Source organism: Gigantopelta aegis, chromosome 3 (assembly GCF_016097555.1).
Source record: "Gigantopelta aegis isolate Gae_Host chromosome 3, Gae_host_genome, whole genome shotgun sequence".
Taxonomy (NCBI): domain Eukaryota; kingdom Metazoa; phylum Mollusca; class Gastropoda; order Neomphalida; family Peltospiridae; genus Gigantopelta; species Gigantopelta aegis.
Window position 1 is genome coordinate 22897730 of NC_054701.1, and position 19364 is coordinate 22917093.

Here is a 19364-nt window from a genome sequence, read left to right on the forward strand (position 1 = left end):
AATAAAAATATGAAAACATGCATCTCTAGATGTGACACAGAAGATTCCCTGAGCTATTACTGAGTGTGAAATCAATAAATGGGGAGAAATGATGAGGGAAGGTCAGATTGACTGGTCACTGGACCTCATGACAAATTTGCCCTAGCCTTGATGAGTCTCTATGGCTGATTCACTACTTAAGATGGTTCGAGGGCAACATCGATTTATTTAATAGTCATGTCTGCATGGGAAAGTGAATATGATAGAGTATACCCTCCCCCCACCCTTACTCCTTCTGACAGCTTGCTATTTGAAGATTGAATAGCATTATGGTAAACTGTTTCTTGTGTCCCCTCCCCCCCCCCCCCCCCCCAGCTTGCTGTTCCTTGAAAATTGAGGGGCATCATGGCAAGACTTTCTTGTGTCTTGTGTCACATGAGCCAGATGTAGTCCTGTAGTAGAGCCCTTGCCTACGATGCAATGGGTCATAGGATTATGATCCCCTTGGTGGAACCCAATAAGTCTACTGTGTCCCATCCTGTATCTCACAGCTTGTATATCAAGGGCGTATGTGGAGGCAACAGATTTCTTATACCATAAACTGTATTAACAATATGACCTGGGTTTTTTTTCTTTCTCTGTCTTAACGCATATGCACCTTAGTTCATGATATATATATTTCATGACATTGAGACATTGCCATAGGTACATTGTAACTGGAAGATAATGCATACGTATAAATTTCATGACTTATGGGTGACTGCTACAAGATGAAATTTATATTATATACACATATTCAATTATCTCTCTCCTCTCTCCCCCCCCCCCCCCCCCCCCCCCCAGTTTACAGTAATTATATTCTGTACTATTTGTCGAAATAACTGTTGGACACCAAATAGTTTTAGTTGAAATAATTAATATAAAAGAGCTGATGTTGAACACAGGACTCGAATTGAATGGCGGCCATGCAGCAAATTGCTCTAATGCCCTGAAAATTAAAGAGTGTCTCAAGGTCAAACTGACCTTGCCGTATCTTGCATCTATACTTACCGTAAATGTGACTTCTTAAAATTGTGAGGCGGGACGTAGCCCAGTGGTACAGTGCTCGCTTGTTGTGTGGTCGGTGTGGGATCGATTCCCGTCGGTGGGCCCATTGGGCTATTTCTCATTCCAGCCAGTGCATCACGACTGGTATATGAAAGGCCGTGGTATGTGGGCCAATATCTGTGTGGTCCTTAACAATATGTCTGACGCCATATTACTGTAAATAAAATGTGTTGAGTGCATTGTTATTTAAAATCTTTCTTTCTTTCTGAAAGTTGTTTTATTACAAAAACATGAAACTGTTCACAATTTATCTGTTTTGAATGGGTGCCGTTGTGTTGTATTAAGACACTCGTTGAAGTTGACCGGCCTCGGTGGCGTCATGGTTAGGCCATTGGTCTACAGGCTGGTAGGTACTGGGTTGAGGCATGGGATTTTTAATACCGACTCCAAACCCTGAGTGAGTGTTCCACAAGGCTCAATGGGTAGGTGTAAACCACTTGCACCGACCAGTGATCCATAACTGGTTCAACAAAGGCCATAGTTTGTGCTATCCTGCCTGTGGGAAGTGCAAATAAAAGATCCCTTGCTGCTAATCGGAAAGAGTAGCCCATGTAGTGGCGACAGCGGGTTTCCTCTCAAAATCTGTGTGGTCTGACGCCATATATCCTAAATAAAATATGTTGAGTGCGTCGTTAAATAAAACATTTCTTTCTTTCTTTCTTGTTGAAGTTTACCTCGTTGCCCTATCTATTTAGGCCAAATGGCCATGCCTGATTAATTGGCAAATTTGAGGCAGTAAGTAAACAAATATTTTCTTTCCTTTCTTCTGTAAGTCTTAAACTGGCAGTAACATACACATTTCTTTTACTCTTCATAGCTACTGATTAAAAAAAAAAGTTTGTTTTATTTAACGACGCCACTAGAGCACATTGGTTTTTTTAACTTATCATTGGCTATTGGACGTCAAACATATGGTCATTCTGACACTGGTTTTTTTTAGAGGAAACCCGCTGTCATCACATAGGCTACTCTTTTACGACAGGCAACAAGGGATCTTTTATTTGCGCTTCCCACAGGCAGGATAGCACAAACCATGACCTTTGTTGAACCAGTTATGGATCACTGGTCGGTGCAAGTGGTTTACACCTACCCATTGAGCCTTGCAGAGCACTCACTCAGGGTTTGGAATCGGTATCTGGATTAAAAATCCCATGCCTCGACTGGGATCCGAACCCAGTACCTACCAGCCTGTAGACCGATGGCCTAACCACGACGCCATCGAGGCCGGTAGCTACTGATTAAACCTAGTGCTGAGATATCATTGCAGGAACATTGTTTTCCTTCTTGATACTGATGTTAACAAGTTGAAGGTTTGTTTCAATATCAAATTATTAAACCTGTTTATTCCTTCATCCTGCTACATGTACATTTACGCCTAAGAAGAATGTTAGTATAAAATAATCCAGAGCAAAAAAAATGTTCCCAAATTATTTATTAAACTTAAAAAATTGCAGAAACCTAGTTATTATTCTAACAAAATGTCAGTTATTACATGCATTTATTTTACAAAACCAAAATTAAATTTGCCAATTCCTTTTAAAATTTGCAATTGGTAAAATTGGCGAGTGCCACAGGTAACTATATAATCCATGTTAGACAACAAATAGCTAGAGTTTAAAATGTGCTGAGGTGTCAATAAACAGCATTGCTTTCATTTCCTTCCCTCTCGTCTATAAAATGTTGCACTATAAAGCTATAAACACATTATTGGCATATTGATACAGACATTCCATTGAACTGCAAGGGTCAGATTCACGGAGAATCTATGATAACCTTTGGTTTGCTTATCAAGGAAGTCTTTAGCTTCTGTCCAGTAATGAGTTTGGAATAAGAAGAAAGAATTTCTCCTCTTGACATTTACCAGCTGGGTGGTTCGATGTTGACCTTGCCTCATTACTTACCTAGTTTCCCATATCCAGCTTTTATATCCTACATTTGTACTTTTTAGAAATTTCTAACTATTCATTAAACTAAAAATATTTTATTTGACTAATATAGAAAGTTAAAAATATGATTTCATTAAAACAATTTTTTTTTTTTAATTTGGTACCTAGAATGGCTCCAATAGCAAAAAAATAAAATAAAATAAAAAACACAACCTAACACTTATTGTTATCTTCCTTTTTTTTGGTGGGGGTGGTGGTGATAAAAATTGTGGTATTCATTAACAAAAACTGGTTACCTATGACATTAACTTTGATAATGAAGAACGAAGATAACAAATTTGCAACTATAACAAAGCATTGCCACATTATCATTATCTAAGATAAAGACCAAATATTAGTCAGACATAGATTCACCTGGACCCTAAAAGAAGCTCAGGGAGGGATGTAGCCCAGTAGTAAAGCACTTGCTTGATTGCTAGATTGATTGAGGATCGATCCCCATCAGTGGGCCCATTTGGCTATTTCTCGTTCCAGCCAGTGCTCCACAACTGGTGTAACAAAGGCTATGGCATGTACTGTTCTGTCTGTGGGATGGTGCATATAAAAGATCCCTTGCTGCTAATCGAAAAGAGTAGTCCATGAAGTGGTGACAGTGTGTTTCCTCTCTCAATAGATGTGTGGTCCTTAACCATATGTCCGTTGCGATAAAACCTTAAATAAAATGTGTTGAGTATGTTGTTAAATAAAACGTTTTGTTCCTTCCTAAAAGAAGCTCCATTATATATGTACCAATTTATCGAAATTTGCAACTTTGTGACACTTACAAATTAAGCTGCAATTATTTTGTTACTGTGTAATTCCATGGTGTATGTGAGGAAAACCTTGAGTGTCCCTGTCTGAAAATGGTTATTACATGTCCACAGTTGAAATGTCAACTCCTTAGAACATAATGACACTGCTTTGTGGCTGGCATTTGTGCCCTGTAGGGGTATAAATCTTGCCCATGTGTGAGGTATTTTTCGCCTGGTTCCAAAGCTCTGGTTATTAAATCAATCAGAGCACTCAACATGAAAGTCGGGGTCCTTACAATAGTAATAGGACTCCACCAGGCCCCAGGCCAATCTCCACCAGTCTACAAGTTCAGATACCGCTGTCCACACAGTTCTTCTGTTTTCTCTTATTGCCATGCATTGGTTATTCACACAGTTTGGCTTCATTCAACCTTTTGGCCTCCATATTCTTTGGTTTTTAATTTTCATGCAGACTAGTCAAAACTATATTGAATAATTTATGAAAATAATCTTTTTGAAAATTGTACAGCAAATTAGTAAAGCATTAATATTAGGCTGATGAAATTCAGTGTTATCAACGTGTTCCTGAGAATACTCAAAATTGATTAAAATTGGCTCTGATGCTTACATGTTTAGTATTTTCCATTTGTGCCACATAAGCTATTCTGATTCATTTTAATAGCAGCTAGCAAGCTTTTATTACATTATACGGCATATGACATTTTCTCAAAATAGGACAGAATTGATCGAAATGTTTTTAATTTTTATTGATTAGAAACCCAGTAATATATTGGAAATATTTTTTAATACTGCAGCAAGTATGTATAAAATTTATCATCTACCATTTGGCCCCGTCAGTAGGCCCATTGGGCTATTTCTAGTTCCAGCCAGTGCTCCACAACTGGTGTAACAAAGGCTGTGGTATGTACTATCCTGTCTGTGGGATGGTGCATATAAAAGATCCCTTGCTGCTAATCGAAAAGAATAGTCCATGAAGTGGCGACAGCAGGTTTTCTCCCAATATATGTGTGGTCCATATATGTGTGGTCCTTAACCATATGTCCGATGCCATATAACTGTAAATAAAATTTGTCGAGTACATCGTTAAATAAAACATTTTATTCTTCTTCTGCTGTTTGGTACTTTTATAACTACCTGCTTCTGGTGAACTCATCAGTATGTCATATTGGTCATATGCAGACGAAAAGTTTGTTAAAATGTGTTTTATTTAACAACACAACTAGACCACATTTATTTATTAATCATCGGCTATTGGATGTCAAACATTTGGTAATTTTGACAGTTTTAGAGAGGAAACCTGCTACGTTTTTCCATTAATAGCAAGGGATCTTTTATATGCACCATACCACAGACAGGATAGCACATACCACGACCTTTGACCAGTTGTGGTGCACTGGTTGGAACAACAAAAAACCCAATTAGCTAAATGTGGGTCCACTGAGTTGGTTTGATCCTACGGTGCAAGCACTTCAAGCGAGTATTCAAACGACTGAGCTAAATCCCTCCCCCATATGCAGTGTCCAGCTAATACATGTAGCGTATCATTAAAATTGACTGATTTCAGCTGCACATATCCTTAAAAACAGTTCTGTGCATAAAGCAAACATGACATGGATCAGATTTGATTTGATGTGCAAATTTTCTTGATGTTATATGTTAAAATGGAGATGATTATTTTTGAATATTGTCAACAGCTGGTGCAGACTGTTGATAGTGAAGACATGTATGTTTATCAAGACTGCAGTTACGTTTATCTTTTGATTTATTAAAATATATCAGACAGCGAATAGAAAATAAATGTACATTGAAGTAAAAGAGGAAATTTTCTTGTGTGTGGTTCGACCCTCACCCCCCCCCACCCCTCACTTGCTTGCAGATTTAAAAAAAACAATAAAAACTTTGAAATACATGAATACTTACTTTATCATGTGGACATTCTTTGAATTCGGTGTAGTCCACTGTTGTTTTTTGTCCCTGTTTGATCTGATCACCTTTGCCTCATTCAGTACAGGTCATTTGCTCAGCCAACTAAAAGACAATTAAAAACCCCCACGTAAAACCCCACCATGGAATATTTATACAACACTTGTAAGGAATGAATGTTTGACAACACCCCCAGCCCAAAATAAATACATCAGCTGTTGGGTGTCTGTCAAAGAATACAAGTATTCAGAGACAATTTACTTTTTTCTTTTCTTTTTTTCCCCCTTTTCTTTCTTGTTTTTAAGCTGCATATTTTCAAATATATATCTAAGTTTTCACATTTTTTTCTTTCTGAAATAAAACTAGATGTAGCTAATAGATGTTTACTGAAGCCACATGAGATAGTATTTAGAAGCATTAACTTATCTTCCAATGATCACACATGTAGTATTAATCAGGAGTGGGTTTTTAGTAGACATATTTCAGTCATACAATGAATGTCTACATGCAATTAACTATTTTTGCTTTGTTTTGGATAGGACTAAATAAGAAGGAATTAAGGAAATGTTTTATTTAATGACGCATGCAACACATTTTATTGAAAAAAACTCAAAAAACATTCCAGTAAAGGGTGGGAGAGGCACAGCTATCTCTTAATACAGCTTCCATTGGTTGGAAGGATGTGGCGATGTTGAAACCTATTGCATGTGGGGTTCAAATGTTTGAGACGTAGATACTGTTCAATGAAACAATACCTGCCAAGAAGAAGATGAGATGCAATTGTAACAACAATGATCCAGTTCATTGAAAAAACTTCGAGTGTATCTGTGTGTGCACATGCGTGCGGTTAATTTCACATAATGTTATTTTAACTTTATTTGTATGAGCTACGAAATGTAAGAAAAATACCTTGACTGGTTATTTGATAGTAAACTGAAATGAGATCACGTCTACCACTCAAGTGGAACCTTTGCCCATTCATTTAAAGGAGTGGTTCCCAAAATGCGATAATGTTTCGCAGTGAAATACTTCAGTGCTGCATTTTCTCTTTATTTTAAGAGTGAAACTATTCTGCGTAACAGTGTACAGTGTGTAACTACCATTATACATTTATTAAAAAAAATTGTAAAGGGGATTTTAAAAGAGCCTGCACAGTTTAATAATCTATTGCAGGATCTTGTTTCTTCAAATTTAAATTTATTATACATGCTATTTTTGTGTTTTTATGTCTTCAAAGTTGGAAGACAGATATGTGGATATTCATGACTTCAGTGCAACCAAAAAATCACAAAAAAAGAAAAGAGAAAGAAACAAAACAAAACATGAAAAATATACATGTTTACATGAAATGTGGGTGGGGAAAAAAGAAAAGAAAAGAAGCTGTCATAGTGATTTTTATTAGTTGATCATCTTGTCACGGACATTTTATTCAGTATTGTGTCACGATTCTCTACGCAAGTTTCAGAGATCGCTACACAATTTTAAAACATTAGATAGTAGTTGCTAATCAATTCTCAAATGAGTAGAAATATCGCAAATCTAGATTTTGAAAACAAAATGTTCTTTGCTTGTATCAAACTACATTAAAATATTTAAGTCTGAAATTTAAATGTATACTACACTACATACATAGTAATTATAGTAAATAAGTGCTATCCTGCCTGTGGGAAGCGCAAATAAAAGATCCCTTGCTGCCTGTCGTAAAAAGAGTAGCCTAAGTGGCGACAGCGGGTTTCCTCTAAAAACAGTGTCAGAATGACCATATGTTTGACGTCCAATAGCCGATGATAAGATAAAAAATCAATGTGCTCTAGCGGCGTCGTTAAATAAAACAAACTTTACTTTTATAGTAAATAATTTCATTGATGACTCAGTCTGAAATGATTTTTGTACCTGCTTAAGAATGTTACTTATTCCTTTTATAGTTTCAAGCTGACATGTAAATGTCTTGTGGGTTTTTTGTTGTTGTTGTTTTTTTGTGCTTTTTTTCAATATGCAATCGAACTTGTTTTTGACTGCCACCTAAACACCTGCCAGACAAGTTGTTATTTACTTCTTACACATCACATATGTTTTATAAATATGCATTTTTTAAAACACGCTGTATAATGTATTAATACATTTTGGTTAAAGTAAGTAAAATGCTGAATGAGGAACCATTAACTCTGTGAATACTTCTTTAAATAGTCCTTGACATTTCATGTTTTTAAGAATTTCATGTTTCTCTGCAGTCATGTTTTAATGTTTTTGTAATTCAATAGTTTTCTATATGGTAACATTTCCAAGCAAAAACAGTTTTATCAGCATCTAAAATTTGTTTAACAGTTTTGGAAACAAAAAGCACCAGTTCTCACTTAAGCAGTAAACACCAGAAACATCTGATATTATAGCAGCTCCAAGATCATTTACATAACCTTTTTCAAATCTGGTTTTTTCATTTAGAAATAGAAACCAACATTATCTGGTTTTGTGTATTTATTTTGCTCTGTTCTCATCTAGCCCATCTGATCTGTGAGTCATATTTAAGATTTGTGAGATGGTTTAAACGTTTCTCGCCATCCTTGAGAAAATCTGAGCTGTTTTGGTGATAAGGCAAATGTACATTTTTCAATCTATCAAGTTTGAAAAAAACCCAGAGAGAGTAATAAACCACTGTAATAGCTTCTGGAAAGTGGTGGTGTGGGTGATTTTCTAAGTAGTTAATAAGGTAAAACATGAAGTAGAAGTGGTAGTCTTCTTTTATGGTGCAAGAAGGATGAGATCTCCAGTAAAAGATCTCCTCGGGAGTGGCTATCCTATAGACAAGATTTTTTAAATCAACCACTATTTTCACAAATATCCATTGGACTCTGCATTGTGCAGAGAACTAGCCATGATCACGTATTACGGTTGTTGTTGTTCAGATTACAAGTGTGTTGGGGCACAGGCACTCACCTTAAAAATTGTCAATAGAATTTTATGAGGAAATGTAAATCAAAATATTGCATACCTAATACAGGCAAGGTCTTGAATAGGGACCAAATACTCTTTCCATTTATCCAACCATCCCATCCATCCATCCATCCATCCATTCAATCCATCCAATCCGTCCATCCATACCATCCATCCATCCATCCATCCATCCATCCCATTCATACCATTCATCCATACCATCCATCCATCTATCCATCCATCCATACCATCCATACTATCCATCCCACCCATCCATCTATCCATCCCATCCTATCTCATCCATCTATTCATCAGTCTAGCAATTACTATACCCATCCATCCGTTCATGTTTGTTCATTGTTCTATCCTGTCCATCTATCCTATCCATGTAAATTTCTACTGTTATTGTAAAAAAGATAGCTACAATAACTTGCCAAAAAACACTCCAATACTTTTCAAACTTAACTTGATGGCCAGAGGTAAAATGCAAGTACAAAATACACGAACATAATTTCCACTTAATCTTTCTACGTAAACTTCCTGCTATGTACAAGTACATTAATAACATAAATATCCGTCCATTACTTCTTGTTTGTTATGGTAATTCACCGCACAAGCTAATGTATATACAGACATACAAAAAGGGGATTTACGATAACAGTGGGGTTTTTTAATTCTGTTTATCAACTTGTCGTTTGGCTACTCGGCCTGTACTGTTTATCATCATAATCAGTAGTCGAGCTACACTGACTTGACTTTGTTGTCACAGTTACTTATGCGGAAAATGGAACAGACCATGAATAAAAAATGTGCTGTATAGACATGGCTATGAATAAAGATGTGGAGAGTGGGTTGTATAGAGTTACTGGCATAGGTGTGATAGATTATAAGATTGACCCACCCCACCCCACTAATCTTCTGGGTTATTTCATATTTCGGCTAAGGGTCAGAACATAGCTCAGTGGTACAGCGCTCGCCTGACCGGTGGGCTCATTGAGCTATTTCTCGTTCCAGCCAGTGCTCCACAACTGGTTTTACAAAGGCTGTGTTAAATACTATCCTGTCTGTGGGATGGTGCATATAAAAGATCCCTTGCTGCTAATCGAAAAGAGTAGCCCATGAAGTGGCGACAGCGGCTTTACTCTCTGATATCTGTGTGGTTCTTAACCATATGTCCGACGCCATATAACTGTAAATAAAATAGACAATTGCAGAGGTTGTACTTGGCATATAAGCATTTTGCAATTTCTATATTTCTGAGTTATTTATTCAAAAAATTATTCATGGGAATGATTAAATGTAGTTATTTATTACAAATAAATGTAGAAAATTGCAATATAGGACACATATAACTGATATAGCACCTTTAGTAAAGATTAAAATTATATCGTTTGATGGTAAGATTCTCAAGTCTATGTATATGTCTAGGTTAGTTTGCTTTAAAAAAGCAACAATACATTTAACCTTAATAACTCAAGACAAAGTTTTCTAGAACCCTATTTCTGATTATTTTATTCTTAGACCATTAACTCCAAACGTTTGAAAAATTATATTCTACTTTATGAACTTGAAACTGATAATCTATAGATATCATTTCAATTATACACTTCACTAAGAAAGCTGTGATGTTCTGCATGGGTGACAGATACCAACAACCAAAAAAAAAAAAAAAAAAGATTCCTGCCACCCACTTTTTTTGTTTGTGTTTCAGCATCAAGGGCTTTGTTGTGTATACTGAGTGTTACATATTTCCTGATTGAGTGTTTGTGGTACATATACTTGTATTGTCTGAGCACCAGGTCAGGGCAAATCCATTGTGGAATAGGAGAGAGTAAAATTCTAGCAAGTCCTGTAATAGACACTGTCACAATAGTTATAGTCATTCTACCAGCATATAGCCCACTGGTAAAGTGCTTGCTTTAGGCACGGCTGGTCTATGTTAGATCCCCGTCAACTATTTCTTGTTCCAGCCAGTGCATCATGACTGGCATTTCAAGGGCCAATGTATGTACTGTCTTGTCTGGGATAGTGCATATAAAAGATCCTTGCTACTAATGGAAAAATATAGCAGGTTTCCTCTCTAAAACTATATGTCAAAATTACCAAATGTTTGACATCTAACTGCTTATGATTAATAAATCAATGCTCTGTAGTGGTCTTGTTAACAGAACAAAGTAAACTTTTAGTTGCCTACATGTATATATAAAATTAATGTTCATGTACATTCATCTTGGGCAGAACTTCTGACATCTCTGGTTGTCAGTCATGACATTTCATCCACATTTTAACATTCACATTGGCTACTTTTACAGTGAGATGTTCTGAATATGTTACAGATTACTTACTTTGCATTGGCTACACATTTGATATACAGTACAAAAACTTGATATTCTAAACAATAAAATATATGATGTAAATATGTTACTTTACCAAATATCAAAGAAGCTGTTCTTCAATGATTTGCAATAAAACTTTATTTTGCATTTTATTTTGATTAAAGCATTAGCTTGAAATAGACTGTCAGCATAACAGTGATAACAAATAACGTAGACCAAGTGTCAGCATAACAGTGATAACAAATAACGTAGACCAAGTGTCAGCATAACAGTGATAACAAATAACGTAGACCAAGTGTCAACATAACAGTGATAACAAATAACGGGCCAAATTTACAAAGCCTGTTTTAGTCTTACATGTGTTTAACTACATACATTTACAATACTTAAACATTTATGCTAAAAAAACAAGCTTCATAAATTCAGCTGGGATCGATCCCTGTCGGTGGGCCCATTGGGCTATTTTTCGTTCCAGCCAGTGCACCACGACTGATATATCTTAGGCTGTGGTATGTACTACCCTGTCTGTGGGATGGTGCATATAAAAGATCCCTTGTTAATTGAAAAGAGTAGTCCATAAAGTGGCGACAGCAGGTTTCCTCTCTCAGTATCTATGTGGTCCTTAACCATAATGTCTGACGCCCATAACTATAAATAAAATGTGTTGAGTGCATCGTTAAATAAAACATTTTTTTCCTTCATAAATTTGGACCCAGTAGTTTAAAAAGTGCTGAGGTGTTGTTAAAGAGACCATTATATTCCCTGACACCACCTTGTAACAGCTGACTAAACAGTGAAGTAGGATATCGTTAAATAACCATTATCTTTCCCACAGATAATTTCCCTACAGACCCTATCACACTTCCCTATAATCCCCCTCCAGCACTATAACACCCTTTCTTTTAATCCTGTCTTCAAAAGTAACACTCTGCTGTCCACCAAAACTATCATTACTGCCCAATAATCTCCCCTCCAATAATAACATCCCCCCCACCTTCTGCTGTCCCATGGACCTTCCTGGATTAGCCAACACTATGTAAATAGGTTATCCTTGGCTAGTTTTTCTTCATCTCCCGAAGGCACACTTCTCTAAATTGTATACACACACATACATACTTGTAACTAGTTGTAACTCAGACAGCCTGTATCTCAGGACATGGGACATGTGAATGCGGATACACACACACGAATTCTGTGAAAACCAGGACATTCCTTGACTAATGCTGGAGACATGACTAGCAAGGTGAGAGAGTGTGTGTTTCGGTGTACAAGACACCTGTATGAGCTAATGTGCATGTTGTTGGGGTTTTTGTGTGTCCCACAGCTGTTTTGGCCTGCACAAAATGTCACAGGTTGTGCGATACCTGTCTTAGGCTCTTCCAATTGCTTCCACCGGTCTGATTCGCAATACGGTTTTCAAGCATGTCCGTTTGTATTTACCTGAAATCTTCCAGGTGTACATGTTTGTGTTTACATAGAATAGATGGCGACATAGGTGTAGATGTGTAAACTAATTGTGATGACTACTAACAACTAGTAGATACGTATCTGGTATGTTTTACACCATTCTTCCAGGTGTACATGTTTGTGTTTACATAGAATAGATGGCGACATAGATGTAGATGTATAAGCTAATTGTGATGATTACTAACCACTTGTAGATACGTATCTGGTATATTTTACACCATATTGTAAAGCGTGCAAGGGTCATGTTTGTGTACCTGTGTATGTTATTGTAAGAACAGGAATTGTGTTTACCTACACTTAAGTTGTCTGTAGGTTTGTTTGTTTGTTTGTTAAAAATTTTAACATGCTCCTATACCACGAAGGTTTCAAGCATGACCCCCCCCCCCGGCTCGATCACTGGATGCCAGTAACCCAGTCCGGGGTGATAAAATTAATTAGGACAATTTTGATCTTACAGCCAATCGGGAGTTGGGGCTTTAATGTATTTTAAATTTGCTTACGTCTTTCCCAATACAATTTTACCTATAAAATCTATAATAAACTTTTTGACGCCATTTTTAGAACGGGTTTTCCAAAAGGAAATAATTAATTTAAAACATTTAACCCTTGATGTGTAGGTTTTTAGGAGGTTGGGCCTAGGCCACAGGAAAGTCTATCATAAGATAAGAAAAATATACCGACACACCGATCCTATCGGGAACTTCAGCGTGGCCTAAGCCGGGGGAAAGACGCCCGGGGGCCGCGGACAGGCCCCCAGACTCGCCTAACTCCCCCTACGGCCAAAACCGCCTACGCCTAGCGCCTAACCTATTTCTGGTGGTATGTCGTGCCCTCCATTCTCGGTGTTGGTTGGTTGCGTGGTTGGGTTCACTAGGAGAGTGACCCTCAGGGGTTATAAGGAAATTGCGTCCGGTCAGTCTGGCAGAGCGAAACGTATTTGGTTGATCCCGGAGTCCAGAGGCGCCTCTCTGTAATCATGAGAAACACAACGTTACATCATTCAACAGACGCTGTCACCCTTTAATTTAGAACACTGACTGGAGGAATATTGGTATATTACCAGGTACCATCCGTCAGCATAGGAGCAGCTTCCCGCCCTATTAAGTTCCTATTTCTTTTTATTTCCAAAGAATTTAAAAACAAGTATAAAATAAATTAAAACATATTAAAAAGAGCACGCTAGTAACCTAACAAAATTTCTTAAAAAAGAGCCAAATTAAAAATAAAAAAAGAGTACATACAATATATTTGGTCAGCGTGGATGGTAGGGTGTTACTGCCAGATAACAAACCCCCCATTACCAGCCGGGAGTATACATACATTCAACATCATTCATCCACATTAATACAATTAAATATAATTAATATCTACAACATATCATTTTTTATTTAAAAAAAAAAAAAAAAAATTAAAAATCCGGTACATTTTAAAATAATATAGGCAAACCACTGCTGCAGCACGCCAGGCACGACTTGGCCACAAAAAGCGGAAGAGAGGTAGGTAGGATGTCTGTAGGTATCAAATAAGTGGTGATTGTGACACCTGTTATTTAAAGGAAACATGACACGAGACCATATTATAGCTCATTTTAAAAGAAAAATGATATAAAAATAATATACAAATAACTTTATAACAATAAAATACGTGTAGTTAACTTAAAATGAAGAAATTACGCTAATCAGTATCAAAGTACGATTTATGCATATTTCTTCGTGAGCGTTCGGAAAAAAAGGGAAGTGACGTCAGAGCCGCTGTACTCTTCCATTGTTGTTAACTGTTTATATATGGAGTAAGGGGCTTACGATCTTTTCAGTCCAACAGTGCCGTACTGCGCGGCCTTTGGGTGTAAAAATAAACAGTTTAAATGATCGGGATTGTCTTTTTATGGTTTTCCAAAGGATTGTATCCGAAGAAAGACGCGTGTATTTTATTGCAAAAGAAAAGATTGGACACCAACACCGCATAGTACTTTGGTGTCAGCCTATTTACAGCCCGGAGCCCGAACGTTACCCGGAGACAAAAACAGTACTCGGTTGCGAATGCCGAGGTGTACATTGTACATATTTGGCACAAAGATACACCTCAGCATGATGTATTTATATATGTTAAAAAAAAAATGTAGAATTTTTTATTTATTTATTTTTTTGGAAAAAAACAACAAAAATTCATGTTAGGGCTGTAGGCCTACATAACAAAATCTGTATTCACCGTCCGAAGAAGGAAACGTCAATAAGTAATTAAATATGGCATATACAAACATGGGATTTGGCATGAGGATACATCTCAGTACGATGTATTTAAATATGTTTTTAAAAAAACGTGTAGAAAACAATAATAATTTTAATAATGTTTTTAATCTTCGGGCGGAATACGTCACAAAAAACGTTCCTCATCGCCCGAGCCCCAAACCAACACGAAGTTCAATACAAAATAAACCACTACTGTCGGTGTCGAAATAACTATTATGTTTCAAGGGCTGACTTGAGAATCGGAGTGTTGTTTTAGTTAATTGGTCCTTTCTTTCCGTGGCCTGCACATGTGATTCCTGATTGGCAGGTGTATATTGCAGGGTACCGACCAGGTAAGTGATTACCACGGTCTAGACATACGTACAAAATACGTGCCAGTTTTTTTTACGAGATCACAGGGTATTGTGGCGTAAACCTGTCGCGACTATAGTACAATGTTAATGGACATATCAGCCGTCCTGCTTTCATTACTGTAAATAATGCTGTAAAACCCTTGATTAAGTAGATTTTCCCATCTAAAATTACAAAACTTACCAATTAAGTACCAAAGAAAAGAAAATTATCACTTGGGTATCGTGATGGTCGTTTTTTACTCTTAACGCACCCTACCAATAGGCCTAATAATATGCTATTTTTTTTATGAGAGAAAAATACTATAACCCATTTTCGTTCTATTGATGCAAATAGAAATATATTTTAGTTTAAAAGTTGATTATACTCTCAAGTCATTTATGTTGTTTTACAAGTCAGGTTAATGAAAGTGAAGCGCCTTGTCGTAAATTAGAGCGTTTGTTTACACTGTGCATACAGATTTCATTATGTACAGCCCGAACATAAAAAATGCGATATTTTCCGTATTTAAATACATCATATCGAGGTGTATCTTTATGCTAAATATGAACAGTATACACCTCGGCATTAGCATCCGAGTTTTGGTTTTTGTCTCCGGGTTACTTTCGGGCTCCGGGCTGTAAATTGGTCGACCGGTCTGGTCTGGCACCATCAGTTTCTCCACCCTCCGACTCGCTATCCGTTTTTTCTTCAGTATCACTGTTGTAAGTAAATGTGTGTCTTTCTTCATTTACTAACAGCTCATATTGATACGGAAAAAAAAAAACGTTTTGCGAACGAACACTCATTGTTTGGTAAGCTGTGCAAGTCTTAGATTCTTTATGAGTGGTACGGACTAATGCTTTTAAGTGTAAGGCTTCAGATCAAGCGACGTGTCTCTGACGTCACGGACCTCGTGATTGCCCTGCTCATTAAAGATCGGCAATTTCCGCTAAAAGCTCGTATCTGGGGTTCTTTTATGGAGATATTTTAAGTAATTAATTTTTTATATTTTTTTTTTTTAGGTGATTCAATTTATAATTAATTGTACATGGTTGGTGCCAAATATGGTTTACGTGACATGTTTCCTTTAATGACCATCCTCGATGGACTGCTTCACTTTTATTCCCACTCCAACTAGAACAAGACTAGTTCAGGTTACTAGTGTATATTCTTGTGGGGAAAGTTCTTGTGCACCAAATAAATGTATACTGAACTGCATTTACTTGAAATCTGTTTTAATGAAAATTTCCTAAAATCATTGTGAAACCAATTCCTTTCGATGTTCCAGAGGTGTTCTGTCACTTGCATGTGCTATTCAAGCATCATGTGCTATTCAAGCATTATGTGCATTCTGGGTCACGTGCTTCTGTTTCATGTCATTTTTCTTATCACTGGACCATAAAACGATTGTTTGGCTTCACATCACTCAGAAAAACACTTTTGTTGGTATCTGATTGTTGTCAACATGATGTTACACCTCGAGAGCGTACAAAATGCCTATTTCAGGCTAGTACACTTTCGGAATCATTTAGAAACAAGAAGTCTGATATCCCAAAATATCCCTGAGTTGAGGCCAATAGACCTCTTTCACATTCCCATTGAGCATGTGCACAAAGAGTACCGTCCCTTGCCGAATTGGATGGTATTGAGGCTATATACAAATTGGGGGGCATGATCGACAGTTGTCATGAGTGTCGTGAGTAGCTTCGTAGGAGCTGTGAATCTAGCGACCAACGTACATATTTCGTATAAGATGTTAATATGGCTGCAAAAAACGGTCTACTAAAGTTTACATCGGAATGGTTTAAGACCAAAAGCAGTGAAAGATTAACTTAGACAAAGTCTCTGGAGCTGCCTATAATGGGTATTTTAACAACGCAAAATTAAAAGATTCATACAATAATATTAACTTTAGTGGAATGTGTTTTTTTACTTTTAACAATTAGAATTATAGTTACTTACGCGGATTTTCAGTGATGTTTAATTCTCCACATGTATCAGTATTTAAAATTTAATAAAATATGCCTCCCCTTCCCCCTAAAAACACCCAACAAAACCCCTAACTTACATAGACCTTTATCACAGCTCTATTTTCCTCTTATCGTTTCATTAAAAAAAGACAGTCGTACAATTACTGTCCGAACCCCCCGAACCCCCCTAGCCTATGTCCCTGTACACGAACTTTTGTTGCAAAATATACGTTAACAAGTTGCATTAAGTTGTGGTATCATACTATGCCTGTAAAATGGCCTGGTCACAGAGCCACGACAAGAAACCGTTTGTTTTCAGTCATACCAATGTATTTATAATAAATGATACACAGCATACTTCTCACATCCCACAAACAGGATAGTATACACGACGTCCTTTGATGGATCATTGGTTGGGACGGGAAATAATCTAACGGGCCCACTGAGGAGGATCCAACTTTCAGGGGGATTGGGGGGGGGGACTATAGCCCCACTTTTTAAACCCGGTTTAAAATATGGCTTTGCCCCCCACCCCCCCCCCCCACACCAACTAGACTGTGTCTCTCCACTACATATTGTGCCCCCTCCCCTCCCCCAACTCTAGATATCGTTCCTACGGGCCTGATTCTAATGTTTTATATACCATAGCTCAACTTTTATATGTATCATTTAATTTTATTCCAAATACCAAACAAAATTTTAAATAACTTGTTGAAAAGAAATCCCGACAAGAATCCTGAATGTATTTATCTGTATAATGCTTTATAAATATTTAAATCATGTTAAATACAATAAATATCTGCATACATACACGCGCGCACACATTAATATTATTTCAGCCCATATCGGATATTTATTGCGTATGAATCCGAACTGATGGTTTGTCAGGCGTTAACAACAAAATATTTTTTATTTCGTGATAAGCAATAATTCACAAATGTCTCCAATAAGTCTTGTTGGTTGTCGACAGAATGTTCGGGTTCCCTACTGATAGAATAATTAATCATGGAGATATTCACATTCCTATTGCGTGGCCTCCCATTGTCTATGCCCCCCAACTTGTCCACAGGTCTATTTTTGCGAGATCTCGCGTGAGTTCGCGGTTTAGGTCCTCGAGTTTCCCCGCAATGGGCACATGCGCAGTGGAATGTGAAAGAAGTCTATTAGAGGAAGAACTGTAAGCAACCGGTTACGTTACTAATTACAAAATACGACTACAACTGTTCAGCAATACCTTGTCCTGTTATATCATCAGCGGTGCACCAAGCATTGTGTAGACCACACTTTTATAGGTTTAGAAGTCCTGACTAGACCATCGTACTTCTAACAGATAAATATGTATGGCAAACAAAAAGTTTTTATTTATTTAAAAATATAAGAATTACTGAGATTTTATTTATGCACAGGAACTTTTTTCTGTTAATATGTTTTATCAAATGTTGGAGTAATTTTTATGATTCATGATTAATAGAGTTGCAGAACATTATGTGTCAGAAATTGTTGTTAATTATCCACATGGTTTACAGAAAACAGTTACATAAATATTGCATTGTTTTATATGATCTTTATGATAAGTACCATAACATTATTTTGGTACTTAATGTATTGTGGTGTAACTAGTTCATAATGATGCACTTGCCATTTGGTACATGTATTTATTGGACTCTGTTTTAACCCTAACCGGCCTCGGTGGCGTCGTGGCAGGCCATCGGTCTACAGGCTGGTAGGTACTGGGTTTGGATCCCAGTCGAGGCATGGGATTTTTAATCTAGATACCGACTCCAAACCCTGAGTGAGTGCTCCGCAAGGCTCAATGGGTAGGTGTAAACCACTTGCACCGACCAGTGATCCATAACTGTTCAACAAAGGCCATGGTTTGTGCTATCCTGCCTGTGGGAAGTGCAAATAAAAGATCCCTTGCTGCTAATCGGAAGAGTAGCCCATGTAGTGGCGACAGCGGGTTTCCTCTCAAAATCTGTGTGGTGCTTAACCATATGTCTGACGCCATATAACCGTAAATAAAATGTGTTGAGTGCGTCGTTAAATAAAACATTTCTTCTTCTTCTTCTGTTTTAACCCTGATACATTAAAGTGCTTTGTACTAACCTGTATGGAGACCATGCTGCTTTTTGTTTGTAATAAGTAGCCTATGTGGTGGTTTCCATCTTCTTTCCCTCCCCACTGTCTCCCACACTCTCCCTCTCTGTCTGTCTCTGTCTTTCTGTGTCTCTGTCTTTCTGTCTCTCTTTCTCTTTCTGTCTCTCTGTCTCTCTCTCTCTCCCTCCCTCTCCCTCTCCCTCTCTCTCTCTCTCTCTCTCTCTCTCTCTCTCTCTCTCTCTCTCTCTCTCTCTCTCTCTCTCTCTCTCTCTCT

At 37.2% G+C, this 19364-nt stretch overlaps 1 protein-coding gene across 5 annotated transcripts in view; it reads left to right on the forward strand.

Annotated features, from left to right (window-relative positions):
- Positions 1–19364, forward strand: part of LOC121367713 (septin-2B-like) — a 123508-nt gene that overhangs the window by 41675 nt on the left and 62469 nt on the right. Inside the window, exon 1 of one of the 5 annotated variants that reach the window (XM_041492050.1) lies at positions 12083–12217. The exons of the other annotated variants lie outside the window; for them this stretch is intronic. Coding sequence (XP_041347984.1) covers positions 12206–12217 — 12 coding nt within the window. The 5' untranslated portion in view covers positions 12083–12205. Of the gene's footprint in view, positions 1–12082; positions 12218–19364 lie in introns of those variants that run through there. 5 annotated transcript variants of the gene reach the window in all.